This window comes from Carlito syrichta, unplaced genomic scaffold, assembly GCF_000164805.1.
Source record: "Carlito syrichta isolate Samal-C Ts95f unplaced genomic scaffold, Tarsius_syrichta-2.0.1 Scaffold176108, whole genome shotgun sequence".
NCBI lineage: Eukaryota > Metazoa > Chordata > Mammalia > Primates > Tarsiidae > Carlito > Carlito syrichta.
This window is the reverse complement of record NW_007120204.1, coordinates 58,562-81,215: the sequence shown is the minus strand read 5'-3', so window position 1 is coordinate 81,215 and position 22,654 is coordinate 58,562. Positions and strand designations below refer to the sequence as shown.

Sequence of the window (22,654 nt, the reverse complement as noted above, 5' to 3'; positions counted from 1 at the left end):
TATCAGGAAATTTTCCCCTTTGGCACTAGAGCTGTGAATCACAAACTTTTATTCGTGCCATCTAAGGATGGAGAAATGGGACACCTATGTTTTTCTTTTTATGACAACATAATCTTGGAAACATCTCACTATCAGTTTATCTTACGAAAAGTAAGCGCTTTGGTTGAAGGTTTAGTGATGGAAATTGCTAGCCAGCTCTGTTCTGATGTACCTACCATGCATAAATCACTGAGGCCTCCTTGGCACTGTGCTCCAGTCACACTGGACTGTTGTTGTCCTATAAAAGAATTTACTATACGCTCTTGTCTCAAAGCCTTTACTCCATTCCTCATTTAGAAACCGGTCAGCACCCAATCTCTATCTTTCTAAATATTTCCAGTCCAAGCTCAAAAATTACCTTCCAAATACCTTCCAAGTTTTTCTTCATCATCCAAACTGAAATAAACTACTCTTTCCTCTGTTAATCTATATTAGTTAACTATTACTGCAGAGAAAGAAAAATCATCCCTAAATTTAAAGGCTTACAACAACTGTTCATTTTCTCACAATTGTATGAGTTGAAAATGGGTAGGTTCAGCTGCGATGGTTTTTCTCCATGTGGTGTTGATGGGGTTTACTTATATGTTTGCTGTAAATTGGTGGGCAACCTAAGTGGAATACCTGTAGATATTAGCTCAACAAACGTTTTCCCACTTTTTTGTTTGTTTGTTTTTGAGTTGGAGTCTCACTCTGTCGCCCAGACTGGAGTGCAGTGGCCACTCCCGGCCACCGCAGCCTCGACCTGCTGGGCTTCGGCGATCCTTCCACCTCAGCCTTCCGAGTAGCCGGAATTACAGGCATGTGCTACCACGCCCAGCTGATTTTTTGATTTATTGTAGAGATGAGGTCTCGCTGCCCAGGCGCGTCTCAAACCCGCGGGCTCAGGCAATCCACTTACCTCAGCCTCCCAAAGGGGCGGGATAACAGGCTGAGCCACCGAGCCAGCTCCTTATTTGAATTTCAACACTAATGTTGTTTCACTAATCCAGGCTTTATCCAGGATCCTGCTTGTGTTTGTTTGTTACTCCTCCTTAGTTTCCTGCAGTCTGTAACATTTCCTGTCTTGCTTTCTCTTTAATGACCTTGATACTTCAGAAGAGCATTGATCAGTTTTTTTGTCAAGTGCCTTTCTTTTGGGCTTGTCTGATGATATCCAATATTTTCTTGTTATTGGCCATGATTATACAGATTTTGGGCAAAAGTACCGCAGATAGGATGTTGTGTCCCTTGTGGCACACAACACGTTTATAATGTGAGTATGTGTTATTTCCTAGTGTTGTTGACTTTGATTACTTGGTTAAGGTGGTCTCTGTTGGGCCTCATACTGTGAAGTTACCATCTTTTCCCTTTCAGATTAGTCATTACTTGAGAAACTTTGAGACTATGAAAAACATATTTCTCTTTTAACTTGCACCAACTAAGCCTAGCAAAGATCAGATTTTTGTTTGACACAATTATGACTGGTGTTTGTCCAAAGGTGACTTTCTATTTTCCTCTTTCCCTCTATATATATTAATTAAAAATTTAAGGAAGAGCTATCCTTTCTTCCCATTTATTTATATCATTATGGATTAATTTATATTTATCTAACATATTTATCTAATTTTGTGGGTTATAATTCAATTCCAGCATTATTTGTTTTATTGTTGAAATTTATAAACTATAATATTTTAAGTTGAGAAAATACTCTTTCTATAAGCACAGAGGTATCTAATAAGCTCAGAGAAAATTATAAGTGGAGGACCTTAAGATTCTAATTATCTATATATATCAAAACATGTACATATTGTAGCTGAAATACTTCCTCCATTTTGATTATTTTCTTCCTTTTTTTGTAAAAAACTAACCAAAAAAGTTGTACCTACTTAAAATTTTTGAATATCTTCCCAAATGTAGATATTGTAAAATCTGGCTCAGAGACTATAACTTTATCCTGTTAATGAAGAGCTCCATCAAAATCTTCTTTCCAAGAGTCAGATTTTCCAAAGTGCAATTATAGACTTTCAAAATTAAATATTTTACACATGCGCTCTCATTGTTTAATTTTTTTAAAACCTTGTCCTTGTTTTCATAGGGATTCATTTCAGTGTCTTCCTGTTTGCAATTGTGTTTTCAATAATTTGTTTTTTGTTAAAAATTAAACATCTGAAGTTATGTTCCCTCCCTTAGCTAAGATTAGCTAAGGACTTCCAACTGAGTTTTCAACAACTTGCAACTTAATTTCAGAGGCCTTGTTTACAAAAATAGCCCAATGCTATTGTGGGACACTTTTGTTGATTTATAAAGTGGTACTTCAAAGAATCGAACGTTTCTAAAAATTGATTAAGGACCAGCAGCAAAGAAAGTGTGTACTGTCATGCATAAGATTAGTTTTGAAACAGCATCAACTTTATCCTCCAGATATAGTTATTCTAATTTTGTGTGTATAAAAGTATGTGGAAACTTTGCTATAGTTTTCATTTCAATTAATAAAATACCACAGCTTCATTTTATATACATCACAATCATTTTTCATTTTCAAGTATGCTTCTGCTCCATAGATTTTTATTTTAATACAAACATTGCTCTACTGTGATGCTGTGCTATACCCTTTTTGTATTCATGCTATCATTTGCATTCACAATGTTTAAGTTTTAAATTAAACTAATAGTATCATTTACAATAAAGTCAGATAATTCACCTTCAACACAATAAATTTCCAAAAACTTTCCTTTGGTCCTGTGATTTGGATTTTAAAAATTTGAACCACTGTTGGAATGAACTGATTGCCTGTTTGAGTCATCTGCTCACACAGATATACAACTGTCATCATTAAACTATAAAACTCTTCTGCTAATGTGCCAACTCATTAGTAGCCACTGCTTTACATTTCTCATAAGTCCAAGGAAACTCGGAATGAAAAATGAATGAAATTTTTTAGGATAACTGTTATTTGACCTAAACAAAAAGTCATGCTGCATGGAGTGGTCTGAAAACACACCTTAAGCAGCTGTATGTGTAAAATCACTTACTTTGAGCATAGCTTTTAAAAATAGTGACTAACTTTTGACATAGACAACATCTGTCTTCTGGTTGTCTCATGGTCAGTGATAGCAGTTGTGACCCTTTGGTGGATGGTATTTTTGTATGTTATATGTTCATCATCAACTTTCTTGAGAAATAGAAAATCAATATTTTTTATTAAACACCCCTTGCTTTCGAAAGGGTTTAACCCAAAATAAAATAACACATAATCAAACAATAAAAAAGAGTTGCAGTTGTAGATTTATATCATGCAAAAGATAACCAAATTACTATAGCAAGAGAATCCAGAAGCTCTGTAGCTGAACTATTAAGCTTCTATTTTCCATGCATATTTCATTTCTATAATGTTTCATTAATCCCATTCATGGGCATCCTGGTGGTTTCATGCCTCTCCCAGGCCATGGCAAGGGCACCCTCCATGGATTATGACACAGCTGGCTGCTGCACTTAGTGGATGGCAGGGTCTGTAGCATCAAATACATCTCCCAGTACCACCAGAACAGGAAGGCGTCAGTTATTTCTAGTTGCTCGTGTCCAAATGCCATTATATCATCAGCCAGTGAAATATGCCATTATGTGGCCATTCAAAAGAAGATGTACATTTTCTTGAAACTAGAAAATGTTGGGAAAATAGAGGTAAGCTATGTTTCAGAGTTTACCAGATGTTATAATGATAACTCTATTAACTGTACACATTCCCTTACACCACTAAAAGAGACTATGTCAGAAGTTGAAGGGCAATGTAAAGGTCTCATAAAACCTCTTGTAATGAAATTAAAAATGAAACTTCTTTAAAAAGGAAAAATCCAGGACAAATGTTATATTGGACTAAATGCTTACACAATAGGCTAAAACCAGTATGTTCTAGACAAACCAGGATACATAGTCACCTCAAACCTGGAATTGTCTTTGACTTCACCATATGATCTAACCACTACATCTTGTTTATACTTTCTTCTACACATCTCTTGAAATGACATCTTGTTTTCTATTGTCACTGTATCCACCGCAGCATAGATGCTTGTTACCCTATGCCTATGTTATTTATAACAACTTATTTACCAGTCTAGGACTCAATTTCTTCTTCTATCCATTCTCTTCATACCTACCATACTTTTCTTTCTCCAGAAACTTGGGTCTCATCACACCCTTTCTGAAAAATCTTTCAAAGTCTCCTCACTACCTGTAGAGCAAATTCCAGACTTCAATTCCAAGTGCAGTCTGTACCTGTTCTGCACTTCCAGAATAATTTCTCACTTCTCTCTTACATCAGTTATTTATTCCAGTTTGGTCACTCACCATTTCGTAAACAGACTTGGCCTTTGGCATTTGTAGTGTATGCTGTCATTTCAATTTAGAATCTTCTCCCCAACCTGCACCCTACTTGTGGAAATCTTACCTATACCTTTAAGCCAAAGTAACATTTCAAGAATCCTTCTTTGATTCTTCATCTAGAAATATTCTCTTTATCCTCTGAGATCCTTCAGTTGTGTAAAAACCACTCTGATAGTATATTACGCACATATCTTCAGTTCAAGGAACTGTTTGATTGAAAGTTTTTGAAGAACAGAGTTGATTTTTTTTATCTTTTGATATCCCAAAATGATAGACAGCACCTTATCATTTGAATACGCTGCTACTTTATAACAATTCATTGAATTAATAAATAAATGGTCAATTAATCCATACTAAAGTGGTAATGAGTGGAGTCCTCCTTTTAGAATGTATTTTTACAATTTATTAAGGCTGCTTAATGACAAAGAACAATTAAATTTGAATCTGTCTGTGGGAGAACACTTTTTCAGTAGTCTGACCTTTAAGTCTGTAAAAACTGCAACTTGTCAAGTCAATTCTTTCACTTTTCTAGAATATCAGCCTGGCTTACTAAACTTTAGGCTTCCATAAATACTAAATGAGACCAATTTCATGTCAACTTTATAACTCACAAATAAAAGGTAACAAAGACATAATCAGCAAAGATATGAGGTGGTTTTTAATGTTTATATGTGCATAGCTCAAAGAAAGGATCCACCTCAAATCTGTGGGGAAGACAGTGACATTGTAGAGGTATGTGAAAAATATTTTTTACTATTACTCTATGTGCTTCTGAATTGTTTTAATATTTTTGTAATGAGCGTATATTGTATATTTTATATGAAATAGAAAGATTATAATTTTAAAAAGAATTCTTAGCCTGCATAATACTATTTGTACAATATCTTAAATTTGCACACTGCCTTCAAGATGTTTACAGCACAGTTTCCTTCGGAAATTCCCAAGAAAGGGAGAGAATAAAAATTTGACTCAATGCTTTTCAAATTATATTATCGATTGTTATTTTTGAAAATCTTACCAGAGTAAGAGAATAAACATGTCTATGATTGTCTGAGTGGAAAAACATATTTAGAAAGCAAATGGTAAAGAAAAAGGGAGAAAGCATGAAAAAAATAGAACTTAGGTCTTTTTTTATAAATCGTAAACTCCATGTAAAAATTTACAATCTAAAAAGCAAATGATTTATGAACATAAAATGTAAAAAAATAACTAAAATCAGTAAAGCCATTAAAATATTTAAATAATTAATTCTTTAAGGATCAAGTTAGTGTTAGTCATTAAAAAAATTAAAGAACATCTGGAAGGCGAAGAGAGTGAAAGATTGGAAATTCAAAAGCAAATGGTGTGTTTTGTGCTTCTGAGGGACTTCAGCAAATGGAAGCAAACCCATTTGAAAATAAATACAGAGTTTGTGTAATTACAATGAGCCTGAAGAGGGGTTTGGCATTTATATATCTCCTGGGAAGCGTGGTAAGTCAGAAACATAAAACCAAATCAAAGGGAGGTTATTAAAATATTACTTCCTGTTGTATTGTAGAACTCGAGAAGAGAATAAACATACCGATTACTTGCATGGCGGGTTCCACGTCTGTTGTGGCCTCTTCCAACAACGAAAGCAGCTTGGCTGATATCTGATGCACGGATTCAATGTTGCTAAACAAGCTATCCACCTCCAGCTTATCAATCTGAAGAAATACAAACATTGAGCACCAGCTGACGGAGAAAGAAGCACTGTATTTAGGATATTTTCTCCTGCTAAACGGGAAGCGTTTTATATGCCAGCCCATGCTGCTTCCATCAACCGTTTCTGTATACATTCTTACTGAGGGTTGCTGGCGTGCAGTTCTATTATCCAGGAAATTTGGATGATGCATCTGTTACTTCTGTTTTTTTTCTTTATTTTGAATATGTTTTGAGTTGAAGGTACATCTACATATTCCAATGAGAACCAGAAAGGGGGAGAAGAATTGAGCCTAATTGATATTTGTATTAATTGCCCTCTATGAGGGTAGTACTGGTATGTAAGGATTTAGAATACTTTATTGCTTATACAGCAGAAATCAAACCTTAGTCAAGGCAAGTAACTATTTTCAAAGCTGTTTTTAAACCACAGATGTTTGAAAAGTGATGACAAGGAGATGTGCTGGGTTGTTTCCTTGTTTTGTTTTGTTTGTTCTTGAAATAAATATATATGAAAATCTTCATGAAACACATTCTACTAATGAAGGATTCATCATATTTTGTAATTTCATGCACACCCGTAAAAACCAGTGTGTCAATCTTATATCTTGTAACTGGTGATTGCAATAATTTATTTATTCATGCATCTATCCTTTCATCAAATATTTCCTCAGAACCTTTTTTGTACCATTAATTGTAATATAGCCAGACTCTATCTGTCACAGCTATAGTAGAGAGATGGCCAACAGTCAACAGCTATATGAATATGGTAAGATACGTGCTCCAGTCTTGCTGGGTTTTATTCCAAACCTTTCCCTTGAGTTCAAGTCATATCTCTTTCCATAATCAAATAGTGCTTAGGCAGGGCATAATCATATTGGTGTAGTTCTTTCTGGGCTACAGCAGGGAACAAGAGTAAGTGCCTTCTACTCATGACTTATGGTGCATGAGGTCTTGGGTGAATAATGAAATCATAAAAAAATCAATGATTGGAGGAGCTTCAAAAATGAAAAGCAGAGTTACTGGCTTAAAATAAGGTCTGCAGAGTTAGGGGCATGAGCGAGAGAGGTAGTACGGCATATAAGTTAAGAGGCAGTCCCAGAGGAATGCTGAACATGAAAGCCAACAACTGCAGCTTTTTCCCCATACTTTCAGAATCAGTTTCCTTAGGTATGTGCTGGGTCTATTTAAATGGAAGAAAGGAAGTAACCTGCTCATCTTTTTATCCTACCCTTTTTTGACATTGGCCCATCTGGTGTTCCCAATATTAGCCATAGATATTCTTTTAGTAAGGATATTCTGTCATTGAACTTGGAAGCATGACTTCACATTGCACCTTTTTAAAATGTTATTTATGCAATATAATCTTGCAGTACACAGCATTTCTTTCAACCACCTTGGGAAATTTCTCACTACCATATCTTCCATCTTGTCCTCAAGATAATCCCAGCCACGTTTGTAATCAAATCCATGATTTTGAGCAGTAGTTTATCTCAATATAACAGACAACTGTTTTGAAATATATATTTTTTTGTATTCTGAAATTGTCTGTATCTCCATACTAATTATTTACATTGCAATCACTTTTAGTTCTTAGGGTCTTTAATCCAGTGTCTCACAAAATGTTTCTGCATTAAGCATTCACTTTAATAGGAGAGAGCACATGTGACTCCTTTGCCTGAAATTTACGGATGTTTAAGACTTCCAATTTCTATATTAGAAGATGTATTTAATATTACACACAGTATCTAAAAGGCATATAACAGTTCTATGGCTTTTTTGTTAATGATCATTTAAAGATAAATTATTATTAATTAACATATACAATTATCACTTAATGATAATTTATTGTTATCAATGGCCCAAATGTCACATATCTCTGAGTACCATTGATTTAACACATTACTTATTCTAAAGAATTGCCTTATGTGTTGGGTATTAATTATATCCAGAAAAGTATAACTTCGGATAGTACAAGATGTTTTCCAAAAGACGTGTATGATTCAAATTTTTGTAGATGGATTTATTTTAAACATACTGGTTATATCCTTTTTCTAATCATTTTGGAAATAAATCCTTCCAAAATATGAAATTTCAGCCCCTAATTTTCTTGCTTTATAAGCTAGACAATCAGATGCAATTCACAGAGTGTATCCCTATTTTTATTTCATTTTGTTATGGAAACTTTATACTGAGGAACTTAGAGTGTTTTATATTTATTATATCACATATCACCCCGTCTTTTCTGTAAAGGTTGAACCATTTTGAAGATACGAGAAGTAATGTAGAGTGAAGAGAGGTCCTGTGTTCAAAATTATGCAAGAAGTTCAGGATGGAGCTAGAATCAGAAATTGACCTTTTAGTTCTATGCCTTAATTTATTACCAGCAGTTTCTAGTAATAGAGAACTTTACTATTTCTGTTTAGATTTTCTGGTTTGTTCCTGAGTGTTTCACCAAGTTGTCACTTCTACAATTTGTTTCCCAAAGTCAGTATCCTGCATATCTGTCTAATTTAGATTAGAAATTCTTTTAGCCAGGATCTAATTTTACATTCTGTCTATAATCTTAGCTCAGTGCAACAAATACTAAATAACAAAAACATAGGTTTTAATTCCACTTCTTCCTGAAGGACAGAAAGGATTAAAACATTAATTGGCTTGGTTTCAATCACCCATATCACCATGGGCCCATGGGAATTCTGTGAATCATAAAACGAATTCATATCTCATCATTGCTATGCCAGGGAATAAACAAATGCCTGGTCTATACAGACATTTAAAACTGATAGATTGCCGGGCTTGGTGGCTCAGCCTGCAATCCTGTGCCTTTGGGAGGCTGAAGTGAGTGGATTGCCTGAGCCCGCGGGTTCGAGACCCGCCTGTGCAGGTGAGACCTCATCTCTACAATAAATCCAAAAAAATTAGTTGGGCGTGGTAGCGCGTGCCTATAGTTCCAGCTACTTGGAAGACTGAGGTGGAAGGATCCCCAGAGCCCAGCAGGTGGAGGCTGCAGTGGCCGGGAGTGGCCACTGCACTCCAGTCTGGGTGACAGTGAGACTCCAACTCAAAAAAAAAACCCCAAAATCTGAGAGATTATTTTATGATTACTGATATAAATTCAAGGAAGCATCTATCTATATTTATTAATCATTTACTAGAAACAGGCAATGCTCTAACAGCTTAAGTTAAATTGCATTTTAAATAGATTAAAATTAATTTTTTAAAAGAAAACAACAGTCAAAGTACACACTATTCTAAGTCAAGGCAAGTATATAGTAATGCAAGTTTACAAAACATAAAAATCAGGCCAGGAATTGTGGTTCCTGCTTGTAATTCTATCACTTTGGTAGACTAAGGCAGGAGGATCACTTGAGCCCAGGAGTTTGAGACCAGCCTGGGCAACCTAGTGAGACCTTGTCTCTACAAAAGATAAAATAAATAAATAAAATAAGCCAGGCATGGCGGTGCATGCCTGTTGTTCCAGCTACTTGGGAGGCTGAGGTGGAAGGATCACCTGAGAACAGATGTCAAGCCTGTGGTGAGGCGTAGTCAATTGTGTCACTGCACTCCAGCCTGGATGACAGAAAGAGATCCAGACTCAATACATACATAAATATTAAAGGTCAAATGTTTCCATTGACAATTTAACTTGTTGCTGACAGAGGCCAGACCTCTTCCTTAGTTAGCACCTAGAAGATGCCTGCTTATGGTTTTCTGTTTAATGAACACTGGGTGAATCAGCCCAAACTCCAGTCACAGAGAGAAAAAAACCATTCATTCTGAGGTGTCCTACAGACCTCCAAACACTAACACCTTTAAAAGTGAACACAGAAAAGAAATCTAGGAACAAATTCTTTTTGTAAAACAAATTAAACAATTATCATAAAAACAGTTCATGTTTATTGCAGAAAATTAAGGATGGGTACATAGAAGAATGTAAAAGAAAGAAATTACAATCTCTTGTAATTCTACCACACTGCAATAACCACTGTGATATTTTTAGGTATATCCCTCCAGATTGTCTTTCTCTGTGTGTACACCTATATAAGAAGTTATATACTTCTATTAGAGTTTTAAATTTTTTTAACTTAACAATATACAAGAGCATCTTTTTACATCATTTTTTCTCAATTGCACCATTTTAAATGTAGACATTAAGTAGAAATACTGTAGTTTACTTAGCCATTTACTCTCTTTGTAATCTAGATAGATTGCAATTTTCAGTTATAAGTAGCTTTCCTGGGTAAAGCCTTGTTCACACTCATGATAAATTTCATAAGTGTATTTAGTGAGTGAATATTGTAAAGGATTTTAAAAATTGTTGGAAAATTGTAAGCATTGTTTTCCTTCTAACAACCAATGAATTTAAAACCCTCAGTTGGCTATTGCTGCCCTAAACTCAATTTGGAACTATATTTTTGGACTCCTAATTTGATGATAAATGTGACATACCTTAAGTTCCAGATAAAAGTACATGACATATAAACAACAATAGTAGAAGGAGGAAGAAAATAAACAGCATTGCTTTTGAGGGCCATGATTACCAGCAACCTAATCCTCCTCTGGATATTGTTTCTAGAAAAGATTTCAATTTTTTTAAATTTGGTATAGCTTGGCAGTAAATCCAGGTTCAAATAGAGCCCAATTCTGGGTGTTCTGCAGTTATATTAGTCATTAATATTAGAATTCATACAGGGCTATCATCTGACTTGGTCTAACAGAACCCTGGTGCCATCTACCCCTCTTGTAAGGTAGTTCCATGTACAATATTATGATCAAACCTGGATGTATTCTGTGATTAGTGCTGAAGTCGTCAAAGCCTAAAGATAGTGAGCCTGTAGCATGTAAAGTGGAAGTGGAAGAAACCTGGGGATGTATTTAAAAATATGTGCTAAGCAGAGAACCAACAGGGATATTCTGAGAAGGAAAAACTCAGTTTTGTTTTATTTTTTTAGTGAGTAAACTGGGAAGGAGAATGCTTGTGAGACAGAAATTGCGGCAAGAGGAAAAAGAGAATGTTGGCAGAAAGCTCTGGCAGTCACAGGGCTAGGATAATTATCTAATTACTATGGCATTTACTCAGATAGTTGGCTTCTAGATTACAAAGCTTTTCAGGGTAAACTAGCCATTATTTTATCAGGTTTCACAAAACTACTGATTTGTATGTGTGAAATTTCCTGCTGTGAAACTAGATTCTAAACTTGGCTAATAGGGTCAACCCACAAGTTGAATCAATGTCACAGCTATACAGCAAGTCTTTAACTAATCTTGCAGCTAAATGTCTATGTGACCTGGTAACTGCCAAGAAACATTCCGGGACAGAAGATACTAATGTGGGCAGACCTTTATTAGTGCAGAGATGTCAGTTCCTTTACAGAAAAAAAAGGCTGGGCTCTGGAATAGAAATCTCAGCATGAATGTAAAACAGAAGGTTTGTTTTGACTAATCATAGAAAAGTAAAGTGCTTGTATTGATATCCCTGGCTAAAAGCAGGTAGTTGACCAAGGGACTCTTGCCTCTATTTCTTTTTTCTGTCTTGACATAGGAACAGGCAGAAAAGAAGTTATTTGGCAGATGTTTGGGGTGGTCTTCAGGCTTGCCATCCTTGCCTACTTTGGATTTGATATGAGATGCTCAGAAGACAAACAGTACTGCTAGGATTAGCCTTTCTGAGCTGGAGGGTGAGTACATTTTGTGATCTTTTCTGAAATTATTGAAGAAGTGCAGGATAAAGACTTGGGTTATATTGTCAAAATATAGAGAAACTAATTTGGAAACTTTGGAACAATTAGTCACTCTATAAAACTCTATTAGGCCCTAATTCGTGCCTCTGAAAAAGCTTCTAAACTCATTTTTATTTCCTGTTTCCCAAATCTACTTAGCTAATACCTTCAATTAAAACATGTTCAATTAGGTTTACAACACTATTATAAATTTTTCTGCTTTAAACCATTCATTTTTTTCCAGTTTCCTTCAGAAAAGACCTCAAATTCCTCAGTATGACAGTTTGGCCTGGCCAAAATCTACTTTGTCTTACTCCAGTTATTTTCATTTTTATAAAAATCTATGCCAATCAAAAGGAACGACTTATTTTCAGACTTGCCTTATGCCAGCTCGCCTACAACTTTTGCTCCTGTGGTTCTCCCCTGGTGGATCGCTCCCCTGATTCTGCCTCTGCCTAGTCAATGTTTACTCAGTGCAGATTCCATCCCTTCTCTAGGACTTCCTGGACTACATATCCCACCTGAAGTTGTTCATTCATTCATTGCTTTTTCCTAATCAATAAACATTTATTTCTGCTCACATCTCAGGCACTGTGTTAGGTATTTGGAATGTAGCAGTGAACAAATGAGACAAAAATCATGCCTGTCTCATAAAGGAGACAAGTAAACATAATAAATCAGTAAAACACATGGTATAACATTAAATGTCACAGGGATAAAATAAAATAGGAAAAGAAGGATAGGAAATTTGGGGGAGGCTCCAGCACTGACAATGCCTCGCCCATGTCCCCTTGATACTGAATATTCTTGAACACGTAAAAGGCCTTCCGCTGCAAGTATCTCTGATTATCTCAGGCTTTCTCTAATCACTAATTTCTGCTCTTCCTATACACAGGGAAGCCCAGAAGTTCCAGGAATTAGCACTTCCAGGAACATCTCTCAGTCAATGTCTAACAGGAATTAGTGGATAAATATCTCACTCATGGGAAAACTTTGAGATGTGTTCTATACAGTTGCCCAAAGCTCCAGTGGGTTATGAGCCCATGTGGTTATTGAGGTAACTTGCTCATTAATGTACCCTGTATTGTCTTCCTTTCCTTCCCTGTCTTATCTCCCTATTCCTTTACTGCTGTTCTGGGAAATCATCTCTCGAATAAACGACCCTTTATAATCATTTTATCTAGATCTGCTTCTGAAGTCTAAGACAGATTCAGTGGGTCAAGGAAATTTTTACTGAGTAGAGACTTGAAGGACATGAAGGAGCAAGACATGAAGGTATTTTGAGGAAGAGAATTCAAAGCAGAGAAAATAGCAAGTCAAATGGCTTGAAACAGTAGGTGCTCCTGGCTTGTTCCAGGAAGAGGGAAGAGGCCAGAAGATAGAAACAAATAAAGTCAAGAGAACAAGGGAGCTGCTCATACAGGACTTTGTAGGTTATCATATGATCTAAGGTTTTCATCAGAGTGTGATGAAAGCCATTGGAGGGTCTGGAGTAGAAGAGTGACATGATCTCACTGATATTTTAAAAGGATGACTCACAGGCTGTGCGCAGTGACTTATACCAATAATCTCAGCACTTTCAGAGGCTGAGGCAGGAGGATCGCTTGAGCTCAGGAGTTTGAGATTAGCCTGGGCAACACAGCAAGACTCCATATCTACAAAAAAAAGTTTAAAAAATTGACTAGCATGGTGGTATGTACCTGTAGACAGCGTACTCTGCAGACTGAGATGGGAGGATTGCTTGAGCCCAGAAGCTGGAGTTTATAGTGAGTGCACTTCTGCATTCCAGCATGGATGACAGAGCCAGAACCTGTCTCTAAAAATAAACAAATAAACAAATAAATAAAAGACTCACTCTGACTGCCTGGTTTAAGCAAAGGTAGAGGAAGAGATATGGGTCACAAGGTAGTTGTAGGAATCTAGGTGGTTATCAATGAGTTCTTGAAACAGAGTAGAAGTAATGGAGGAAGTGAGACATGTTTTAATTCTGGATAAATTTTGAAGGCACAAGTAATAGAATTTTCTGATAAATCTGATATGAGGTTTAAGAGAAGGGGAGAAGTTAAGAATGACTCCAGGGATTCTTGTCTAAGCAACTGGAAGATGTAGCTACCATTCTCTGAAATAAGATAGCCTACAAGGGAAGTAAGTTATAAAGGAAAATCAGTTTTGAACATGTTAAATTTGAGATGCTCTGTAGACAACCAAGTAGATATCTGAGTGGATAACTGCAGAAACAAAGCAGGACTTCAGGAAAAATATCTAGGCTGGAGATAAAATCTTTCTAATTACCAGAAGCATGAAGATGGGATTTAAAGCTGTAAAATCAGATCACAAGCCCAACAGAGTGAATGCAGACAAAACAGAAAGGATGCTCATGGTCTGATCCCTGAACTACTTTTTAGAGAGGAGGATCAGCCTGTAAAGGAGATTTAGAAGCAACAGGAAGAGTGGTAGGGGGAAAACAAGCAGTGTGTGGAGTCTTGGAGGACAGAAAGAAGTGTTTTGTTGAATGCTACTAATAGGTCAGGGAAGTGAATGCCTCCTTCTGTTAATATCTAAAGCAATTAATTGCTGCATAACTAATTAGCATAATTAATCATGACTGCCTTCTGTCACGATCGCTTCTAGCATTGCCTTAAAATATATCTTTGATTGTTATTTGTATTTTAATGTGTTTACTAGTCATTTTCTTGACCAGATTATAAACTCTTTTAGGGTAAGACTATGCCATAAATTTCCTTGATACCCACACAGAACTCAGCAGCGGGCATTGCATGCAATAGGCACTTGACAAACATTTAACCTTTTAATTTGCATATTCAACTAAAATATCACATTCTCCATGAAATATTGCCCAGTTAATCTGTCTGGAAGTGATCTGTCCCTTCTCTGAACTCCAATTGCACTTATTGTCTGCATTTATCAATTATTGCTTTGCATTACAAGTTATCTTCTATGGCTGCAAGAGGCTAATCACCTCTAACTAGGGGTTCTTAGCTTTTTGATGGCAAGAAATGTGTTTCACTCATCTTTTTATAATTCAAATGGCCCCAAATTGATTAATTAATTGACTCATGTAGTCATTGACCTTGTCTGTGTCTGAAGTGCCTTAAATAAGTGCATGTTAATAAAATATTTGTCTCCCCAATATGTGCTTCCTCTCTGAGCTGGAATCTATGGTCCTGTACTGATATGCTCAGCTATTTTGATCTATGCTTGAGTAAAGCTGCCTCAACATCACTGGCATTTCATTAGAGAGGTTTATGGCAACGTTATAATAATCATAGTCACTGAAATTTTGTTTCTTATTCTTCACATATAAAATCACATATTAAAATAGTGATTTATGCATCTCCACTCTGAGAAGTGAGGTGATGAGCACAGAATTATCTTACATAGGCTGAAGGGATGGCTTTTCTGGATATTGAAACAGATTTGTTTATCACATCTCTTTTATTCAATTCTGGGCATCCCAAACCCTGCACTGAACTGGGAAATACAATTATTTATCTTGTCACCTGGCCCAGCAGGTTCTAATCTGGACTATAGATGATCAAAATTAGAGAAAACTGTAGCTGCCATAAAGTGGAGCTTAGTAGGTGCTTATAAATACAATAACAAGAAGGAGAATTTCCATCATAAAATAATAGTACAAGGAATTTTTTAAATCCTTAATTTTTTTTTTTTTTTGAGCTGAGGCTTTCTGAACAAGGTAATACAAGAGGCTTTCTGAACAAGGTAATACAAGAGATTTCCTTCCTAGTAAAATACATTTCACATACCAGAATATTGATGTATCACTTTCATACCCAACTAAATTGGAATCCAATCTGACAGCAAACTAGGTGTTTTCCAGGATGACAAAACAGAAATGTCTCTCCAGGGGAAAATGGGAAAGTAAGTGAAGTGTGATTACTCAGTGTCAGGACTTGAGAAGGAGGCCAGTTAGATGTTATGGATTAACATAGTCACTGTGGTTGGCAGCACCATGTGGTTTTTATTTTTAAATGTAACATTTCACAATGATAACCTTCTACAACAAATAGGAACTTCCCTTAAGTAATACACCTTTGGGAAAAATATGAAAAACTTTGCTGAGATTTTTTTTCTGACTCTTCTAATGTGACTTCAAGTATCTGACCTTATTGTGGAGGAACAATGGCCCAGACTGTAAAAAATGCTGAGATTCTATTCAGAAAATTAATCTTTAATTTAATAAGGCATGGAGTTCTATCTTGGCCATATAGATCACAGTTTTATTTGTTGTGATGTGATCTTATACTTCATGAAGATCAATATTCCTAAAGACTGAAGAATATCTGCATAGATATTTAAAGCAGACTTACAGCAAGAGTGTGGTATTTTAAAGCTAACATATTAGCTCAGAAAAGCTAGAACAAAGCAAAATCAGAAATACAAATGTATTTCATTTGAGTCATTTCTCCTAGTATCTGAATAATAGTTAACAGCAATTGCTTTGGTTTTCTCAGATTTTTATTTAATGTAGTGACCAAAATCCCTGTTTGTGCCAAGACTTGTGGGCATCTTTTATTTTTAGATTGTCAGCTTGGCTTTACTCTCATTGAAGTTTGTGACATCTTATATCTAAGGAGTTGACCTCAGGAATCCCTGAACTCTACAGTGGGAAGGATAGATCTGATAAGAAGTGGAGGACAGAAAGGAACTTGGTTTTTCTGTCAGTTTGTTTTACAATCTAGAAGGAATTTTGGTATTGTAAGCATAGCATGAGAAAGAGCCAAGATACATGGCAGATTATTATACATTTTATAAATGACAAAGTTTCTTCTAAACAACCTAAGGTGTACTCCTATGCTTAAAATGTAATCTCTATGTCTCTGAAGTCACAATATTAAAAAATTAATTGGAAAGTTTGGGAGAATAAAAGGCCAGAGGAAAAATTCTATCCTTACAAGTAAACTGTTACATGTGCATTTAAAAGGATAATTTGGTTAAAGAGAGGGAGATAGAAAATAATAAGGGCATTATATTTTAAATTAAATTTTTGATTTTGAGATAATTGTGGATTCACATGCAGTTGTAAAACAATAGTGCTGAGATATACCATGTACCCTTTCCTATTTCCCCTAATGGTAACAGCTTGCAAAACTATAGAACATATGCACTGGATTTTGATGTGGTGGCAGAGAACATGTTATGAACAGAGTGTGGCAATTGTTTGCATAAATAAGATATGCCTGTGATAAATCAATATCTTTTGTTTTTTTGAATTGAGGTCTCACTCTGTTGCCCAGGCTGGGGTGCAGTGGCACTATCATGGCTTACCACAGCCTCGACCTCCTGCTTAGGTGATTCTTCCTCCTCAGATTTTCTTAGACTCACTTCCTCCGAGTGGCAGGGACTCCAAGCATGCACTGCCACACCTGGCTAATTTTCTTTAAAAATTTTTGAACCCGTGAGGTCTTGCTACATTACCCAGGCTGTTCTTGATCTCCTAGGTTCAGACAATCCTTTTGCCTTAGCCTCCCAAAGTGCTGGGATTACAGGCATGAACCACTACACCTGGTGAAAATCAGTATCTTAATTCCTTTAGTTCTTGGCAATTTCATGGCAGGGACAGGGTTTTAGAAAATAGTTGACTTTAAGAAAATTGTGGTCAGTGAGCCAAGATGAGATGTGTTTCAGGCTCAAAATACAATCAGAAAATTTTGGAAGTGAACAGAGAGCTATGAAGAGTTGCCTATTAAGGAAAAATGAAGGACTATTATTTCTGGAAAGAGTAAAAGTCTTTTGGTGAAGATGACCACTAGAGAAGACAATTTGGATAAGAGTCCTTCTGTGACACAAAATTCATGACCAAAGAGATTAGCTCACATATGGTTTCCTCTGTTATGGGCAAAATTTTAGCAATAACTTTGAGAAACCTAATTTATCTACCTAGCTACGTATCTAGAAAAAACTGGGTATATTTTTAAACTTACTAGACAGAATATTTTTGTCTTGAACTTTTCATCTTATATTTCAGTGAGCTATTATAACTGTAATTCTATCCTTTGTTCCATAAAAGTAGAAAAAAATTAATCACATTTTATTTTCTGAATTCCTGTTTTGAGTAAACGAGAGTCTGAGGAACTGGGCTGGGAGCGGAGGGTGGTCAGGGGATTCAAACAGAACTGAGGGTCATCTCAGAGAGTGCATCCAAGGAGCAGCAGTAAAATTGAGAACCAAGTGAGCAGTCTAGCAGGGCTGCTGCAGAGCCCCTGCACTGTATAACTAGGGGTTGCATACATAGGTGCAAACTAGCTTTTTGGTGTCATCACAGACACCAGGGATGCCCAACTGACTAGAGAAGGTTCAGAAGAGAAGACAAGATAAAAAACTCAAGAATTTCCAGAACATGTGCTGAAACTCTAATCCCTTTGCATAAGACAGTAATGGGCTCACTCTGGCGGAGAGGGAGCTTTAAAAACACCACAGGTGTTTTTTGTTGTTGTTGTTTGTTTGTTTTGTTTTTCCTCCAAGATAGCAGACAAGAAGCTTTCAGGCATGCCTCATTCATGGGAACATTTGATATGCAGTCAGCCCTCCATATCCATGGGTTCCATGTCTGTGGATCCAAACAACTGTGGATCAAAAATATTTCTCCCCAGAATGTGCATCTGTAATGAATATGTACAGACTTTTTTCTTGTCATTATTCCCTAAACCATAAAGTATAACAACTAGTTATATAGCATTTACATTGTATTAGATATTGTAAATAATCTAGAGATAATTTAAAGTATACAGGAGAATGTGTGTAAATTACATGCAAATACTATGTCAGTTTGTATTAGGGACTTGAGCATCCATCGATTTTGGTATTTTCAAAGGGAGGGTCATAGAATCAATCCCCCTCTGATACCAAGGGACATCGTATATGGTATAATTCCAATTTCAGAAAATATTCTAATATATTTGTATAGACAATAAACCAAAATATTTACTGTGCTTGCTTGCTTCTCAGTGTTAGGGATGTAAGGATGATTTTATTCTATGTATTTTCTAGTGAAAATTCTTTACATAATGTTGCCATATAGTATATCAAAAATTTAACAGAAAATTCCAATTAAATTTTTGCTAATACAAAATAATAGATTTTTTTCTGAAAGTAGGAGGTTATTAAGAAGACAGAAAAGCTCCTGCAGCAGGAGGAGACCTGAAAGAGTGTAGCTGATTATAGATTTTTTTAAACCATTTTTCAGAAAATACAAAATGTCAAACATAATGCACATGATTAAACCAAACATAAGCAAACTCAAAGTAAATAAACAACAGTCTTGATATAGAAATGAAATCTACTAAGTATGCGTTCAAGCATATATATGTATGAATAGAACACACTTGAAGGGTAAAAAGAAGTTGGTAATGGTGTTTGTCTCTAGGGAGGAAAACTGAGTAGATGAAGGATGCTATAGCCTCTTGGTGCTCTTGTACTATGTGAATTTTTTAGCAACCAAAAAAAAAAGCAAAAAGACAAATAAAAATATGTACGGTACTTAAATTCTTCTAGTTACCCCTTTCGATCACTTTTTTTTCCCTTTTGTTACACATAAAGTCCTTTCCATTGTTAGATTAGTTAGCTCTGGTTTGATTTATTTTGGCTTACTGCCAAAAACAGAGTTACTCCTATTGCCCTGTTTGGAGAATAAATAACTAGAACCTGTTTTCCCACTAAATGTTTCAACACTAACTGTGGTGGTTAGCTTTCGCCTTCTTTGCAAAACCTTTCAATGCTGCTATTGAAGAAGATGTAACTCTCTGTGTTTGAGTTATGTGAAGGTCCATTAGTAGAAAAGCCTTGATGTTTAGATTAAATTTTGTAATCTGATTGTTACAAACAGCTGTCAGTCAAGGGCTTTATTTAATCATTTATTTGTACACTGATTCATTCATACAAGTTCACTCAGATAAGTCAGATAAGTCTAGCGCTTTCCTCAGTTTTCAACTTCCTTCTTCCAATTTTCACTTACATAAAATGACTTGCTTGTTACTGTTTTTACTGGGAGTGGTATGAGTTTGATTTTGTATAGCGAACATGAATCAGTTGACTTTTCAAGTTCTCTTCTGGCCTAACTTTACCTGTAAACTATGTACTTACGTTGCCTCAGGTTTAGCTAAGACTAGTTTGCAGATGATTCCCATGGCTACCTAAAAACTGTATTGTTAATTTACAGATTTTGACACTTACTGATGACAGGTAGCTATGTGCAAAGGCCCTGGTATTTAAGTGGTTCGAAGGGAAGTGAGGATATGAAGGAGCTAATGAACACTGAAGAGGTGGTAAGGTGTAGGCCAGGTGTGGTGGCTCATGACTGTAATTCCAGCAACTTGGGAGTCAAGGCAGGAGGATGCCTGGGACCAGGAGTTCAAAACCAGCCCAGGCAACACAATGAGACCCTATCTATTAAAAAATAAATAAAAAAGATTGGGCAGGCATGGTGGGATGCCTGTAATACTAGCAACTGGGAGCCTGAGGCAAGAGGATCAGTTACTTGAGCCCAGGAGTTCAAGGCTGCAGTGAACTATGATTTTGCCACTGTACTATAGCGCAGGTGACAGAGAAAGACCCTCTCCCTCTCTCTAAAAAAACGAAAAGAAAAGAAAAGAAAAAGAAAGAAAAAAAAAGGTAGTAAAGTAGTTAATGAACTGGTGGGATCATTCAATTCCTCAGCACTCATATAAATGTTTATAAGAGTCATATGAGTGCCTAGTCATTTATTTACTTAATTAAAAGTTAAAAGTGAAGTGGGAAAAAGGCAAATCCGACATGAGAATTTTGAGAAACCTAAAAGAATTGCTGCTACTTTAGTGGGAGGACAAATAGACTATTAGAATGAAACTATATTCCACACTGAAGAGACAGAGAACATGGAAAGAAACCTAGCAAAGGGGTACCAAGCACACCAACAAACTATAAAGAACTTGAATAGAATACACAGAAAACGTGAGTTAGAATTGTGAGAATTGTAATTCAAAGAGTTGAGAGTAAAATCAAATATGCCAGATAAACTACCATAAATGTTACCATAATGGAAGAGTTTTATTTGACATGGTCTGAGACATCAATGCTGAGAATGCTTATGAGTTACATAGGAAGCAAAAAACATGAAAAGAAAAAGTAAAAGCACAAAAACTAGAGAACATATACAAGAATGAGCTCAGCAATGGCATTTATCTTAATGAGGTCAGATTGACTCACCAATGTAGCAGGTGATTTAAAATTGGCAACATTTCATACTGAATAAACTCACTCTATTCGACACATGTGGACTATGAATTCAAGGGAAGACATTTTCTTATATTTTCAGTTTTTAAAAAAATATTAATTAGCAGCCCATTGCAGGGACAGATTTCTGGTAAATTGTACTTATTTTGAAATAAGCTTTAGTCGCATAATGCTTTCATACATATTAAATATTTCAAATTTAATTTAAAAAGAGAAAGACAGAATATAGGTAACTACCTCAGGATCAAGGGAAAGTTTTTTGTTTTTTTTTTTGTTTTTGAGTTGGAGTCTCACTCTGTTGCCCAGACTGGAGTGCAGTGGCTGCTCCGGCCACTGCAGCCTCGACCTGCTGGGCTCCGGCGATCCTTCCGCTTCAGCCTTCCAAGTAGCTGGAATTACAGGCATGCGCTACCACGCCTGGCTGATTTTTTGATTTATTGTAGAGATGTGGTCTCGCTGCCCAGGCAGGTCTCGAACCAGCGGGCTCAGGCAATCCACTCACCTTAGCCTCCCAAAGGCGCGGGATTACAGGCTGAGCCACCGAGCCTGGCTAGTTTTTTTTTTTTTTTTAAGATGGTAGATAATGGTGACGAAAATGATTCAATAAGGAGGTCAAAATTAATTATTCAAGAGAGAGAAAGGACACAGGCAGGAGTGAAACCCTCAGGTAAGCCAGAGGGGACAGAATCCATTGCATTAGTAGAAAGGTTGTCCTTCATTAGAAGCAGAAACCATTGATTCTTGTAATAGGAGGAAGCCGGGTTATATGGGCAGAGCTGCATGTAGGTGGGTAGATTTGGTGATGGGAATGTGTATATCATCTTTATTGTGTCTACTTTCTCAATGAAATTATGGAAAGAACATTAGCTGAAAATTAGAAGAAAAAAGAGGTGTTTGGAGTGTGAAGAAAAAGAAGACGTGAGAGCCTCTGCAGAGATATTACTGGAAGCTACTTGCAAAAAAAATGGTTGTGAATTTTTTTTATATATATATATATATTTGATACATTTAAAAAAATTTTATTTTAAAATTGTGGGGTACAATTCAGGGTTAGGTATAGAAATATTCATTGTGCAGGTACCTTCTTGATAAGGTATATGCCCCCTTCCCCAGTCAGATATCGACTGATTCAGTTGCATGGGAAAATGTGTGAAGTAGATGGAAAATTGAACTTCATCAGGATAGGTTGTTTCAGGGGAGTGAATGGAAAAAAAGAGAGAACAGGGAATTGAGGTCATATGCAAAGAGTTATTATAATGAAGGACCTATGGAAACTAAATCAGGTGTAGGCCTAATGAACAGTGAAAAGGTGATAGAGTTGATAGCTTTTTGATGCTGGGTGGCATCAAAATGTTGTCAGAGATGGTACCAGTGGCAGTGGACTGAGAGAGGGGTTGGGGTTAGAAAACACTAAGCTTGAAATTCTGATTTTGAGGGATGACATTGTTAGTAATGACAAGTTCTGCCTACCATAAGTGGCTGAGATGGGGTTGAGGAAAGATTGTAAGATGTGAAAAAGTCAAGAAACTGAGAGACCCAGAAGTTGCTTGGGTCATTTGCATGGATATTTAAATCACTTAAAAATGATGTCAGAATGAGGGAGG

General features: G+C 36.2%; 1 protein-coding gene across 1 annotated transcript in view; it reads right to left on the bottom strand.

The window, feature by feature from the left end:
• ARHGEF38 (Rho guanine nucleotide exchange factor 38) overlaps window positions 1-22,654 on the bottom strand; it is a 135,516-nt gene that overhangs the window by 69,749 nt on the left and 43,113 nt on the right. Inside the window, exon 3 of the mRNA XM_008051478.1 lies at window positions 5,960-6,083. Coding sequence (XP_008049669.1) covers window positions 5,960-6,083 — 124 coding nt within the window. The remainder of the gene's footprint in view (window positions 1-5,959; window positions 6,084-22,654) is intronic.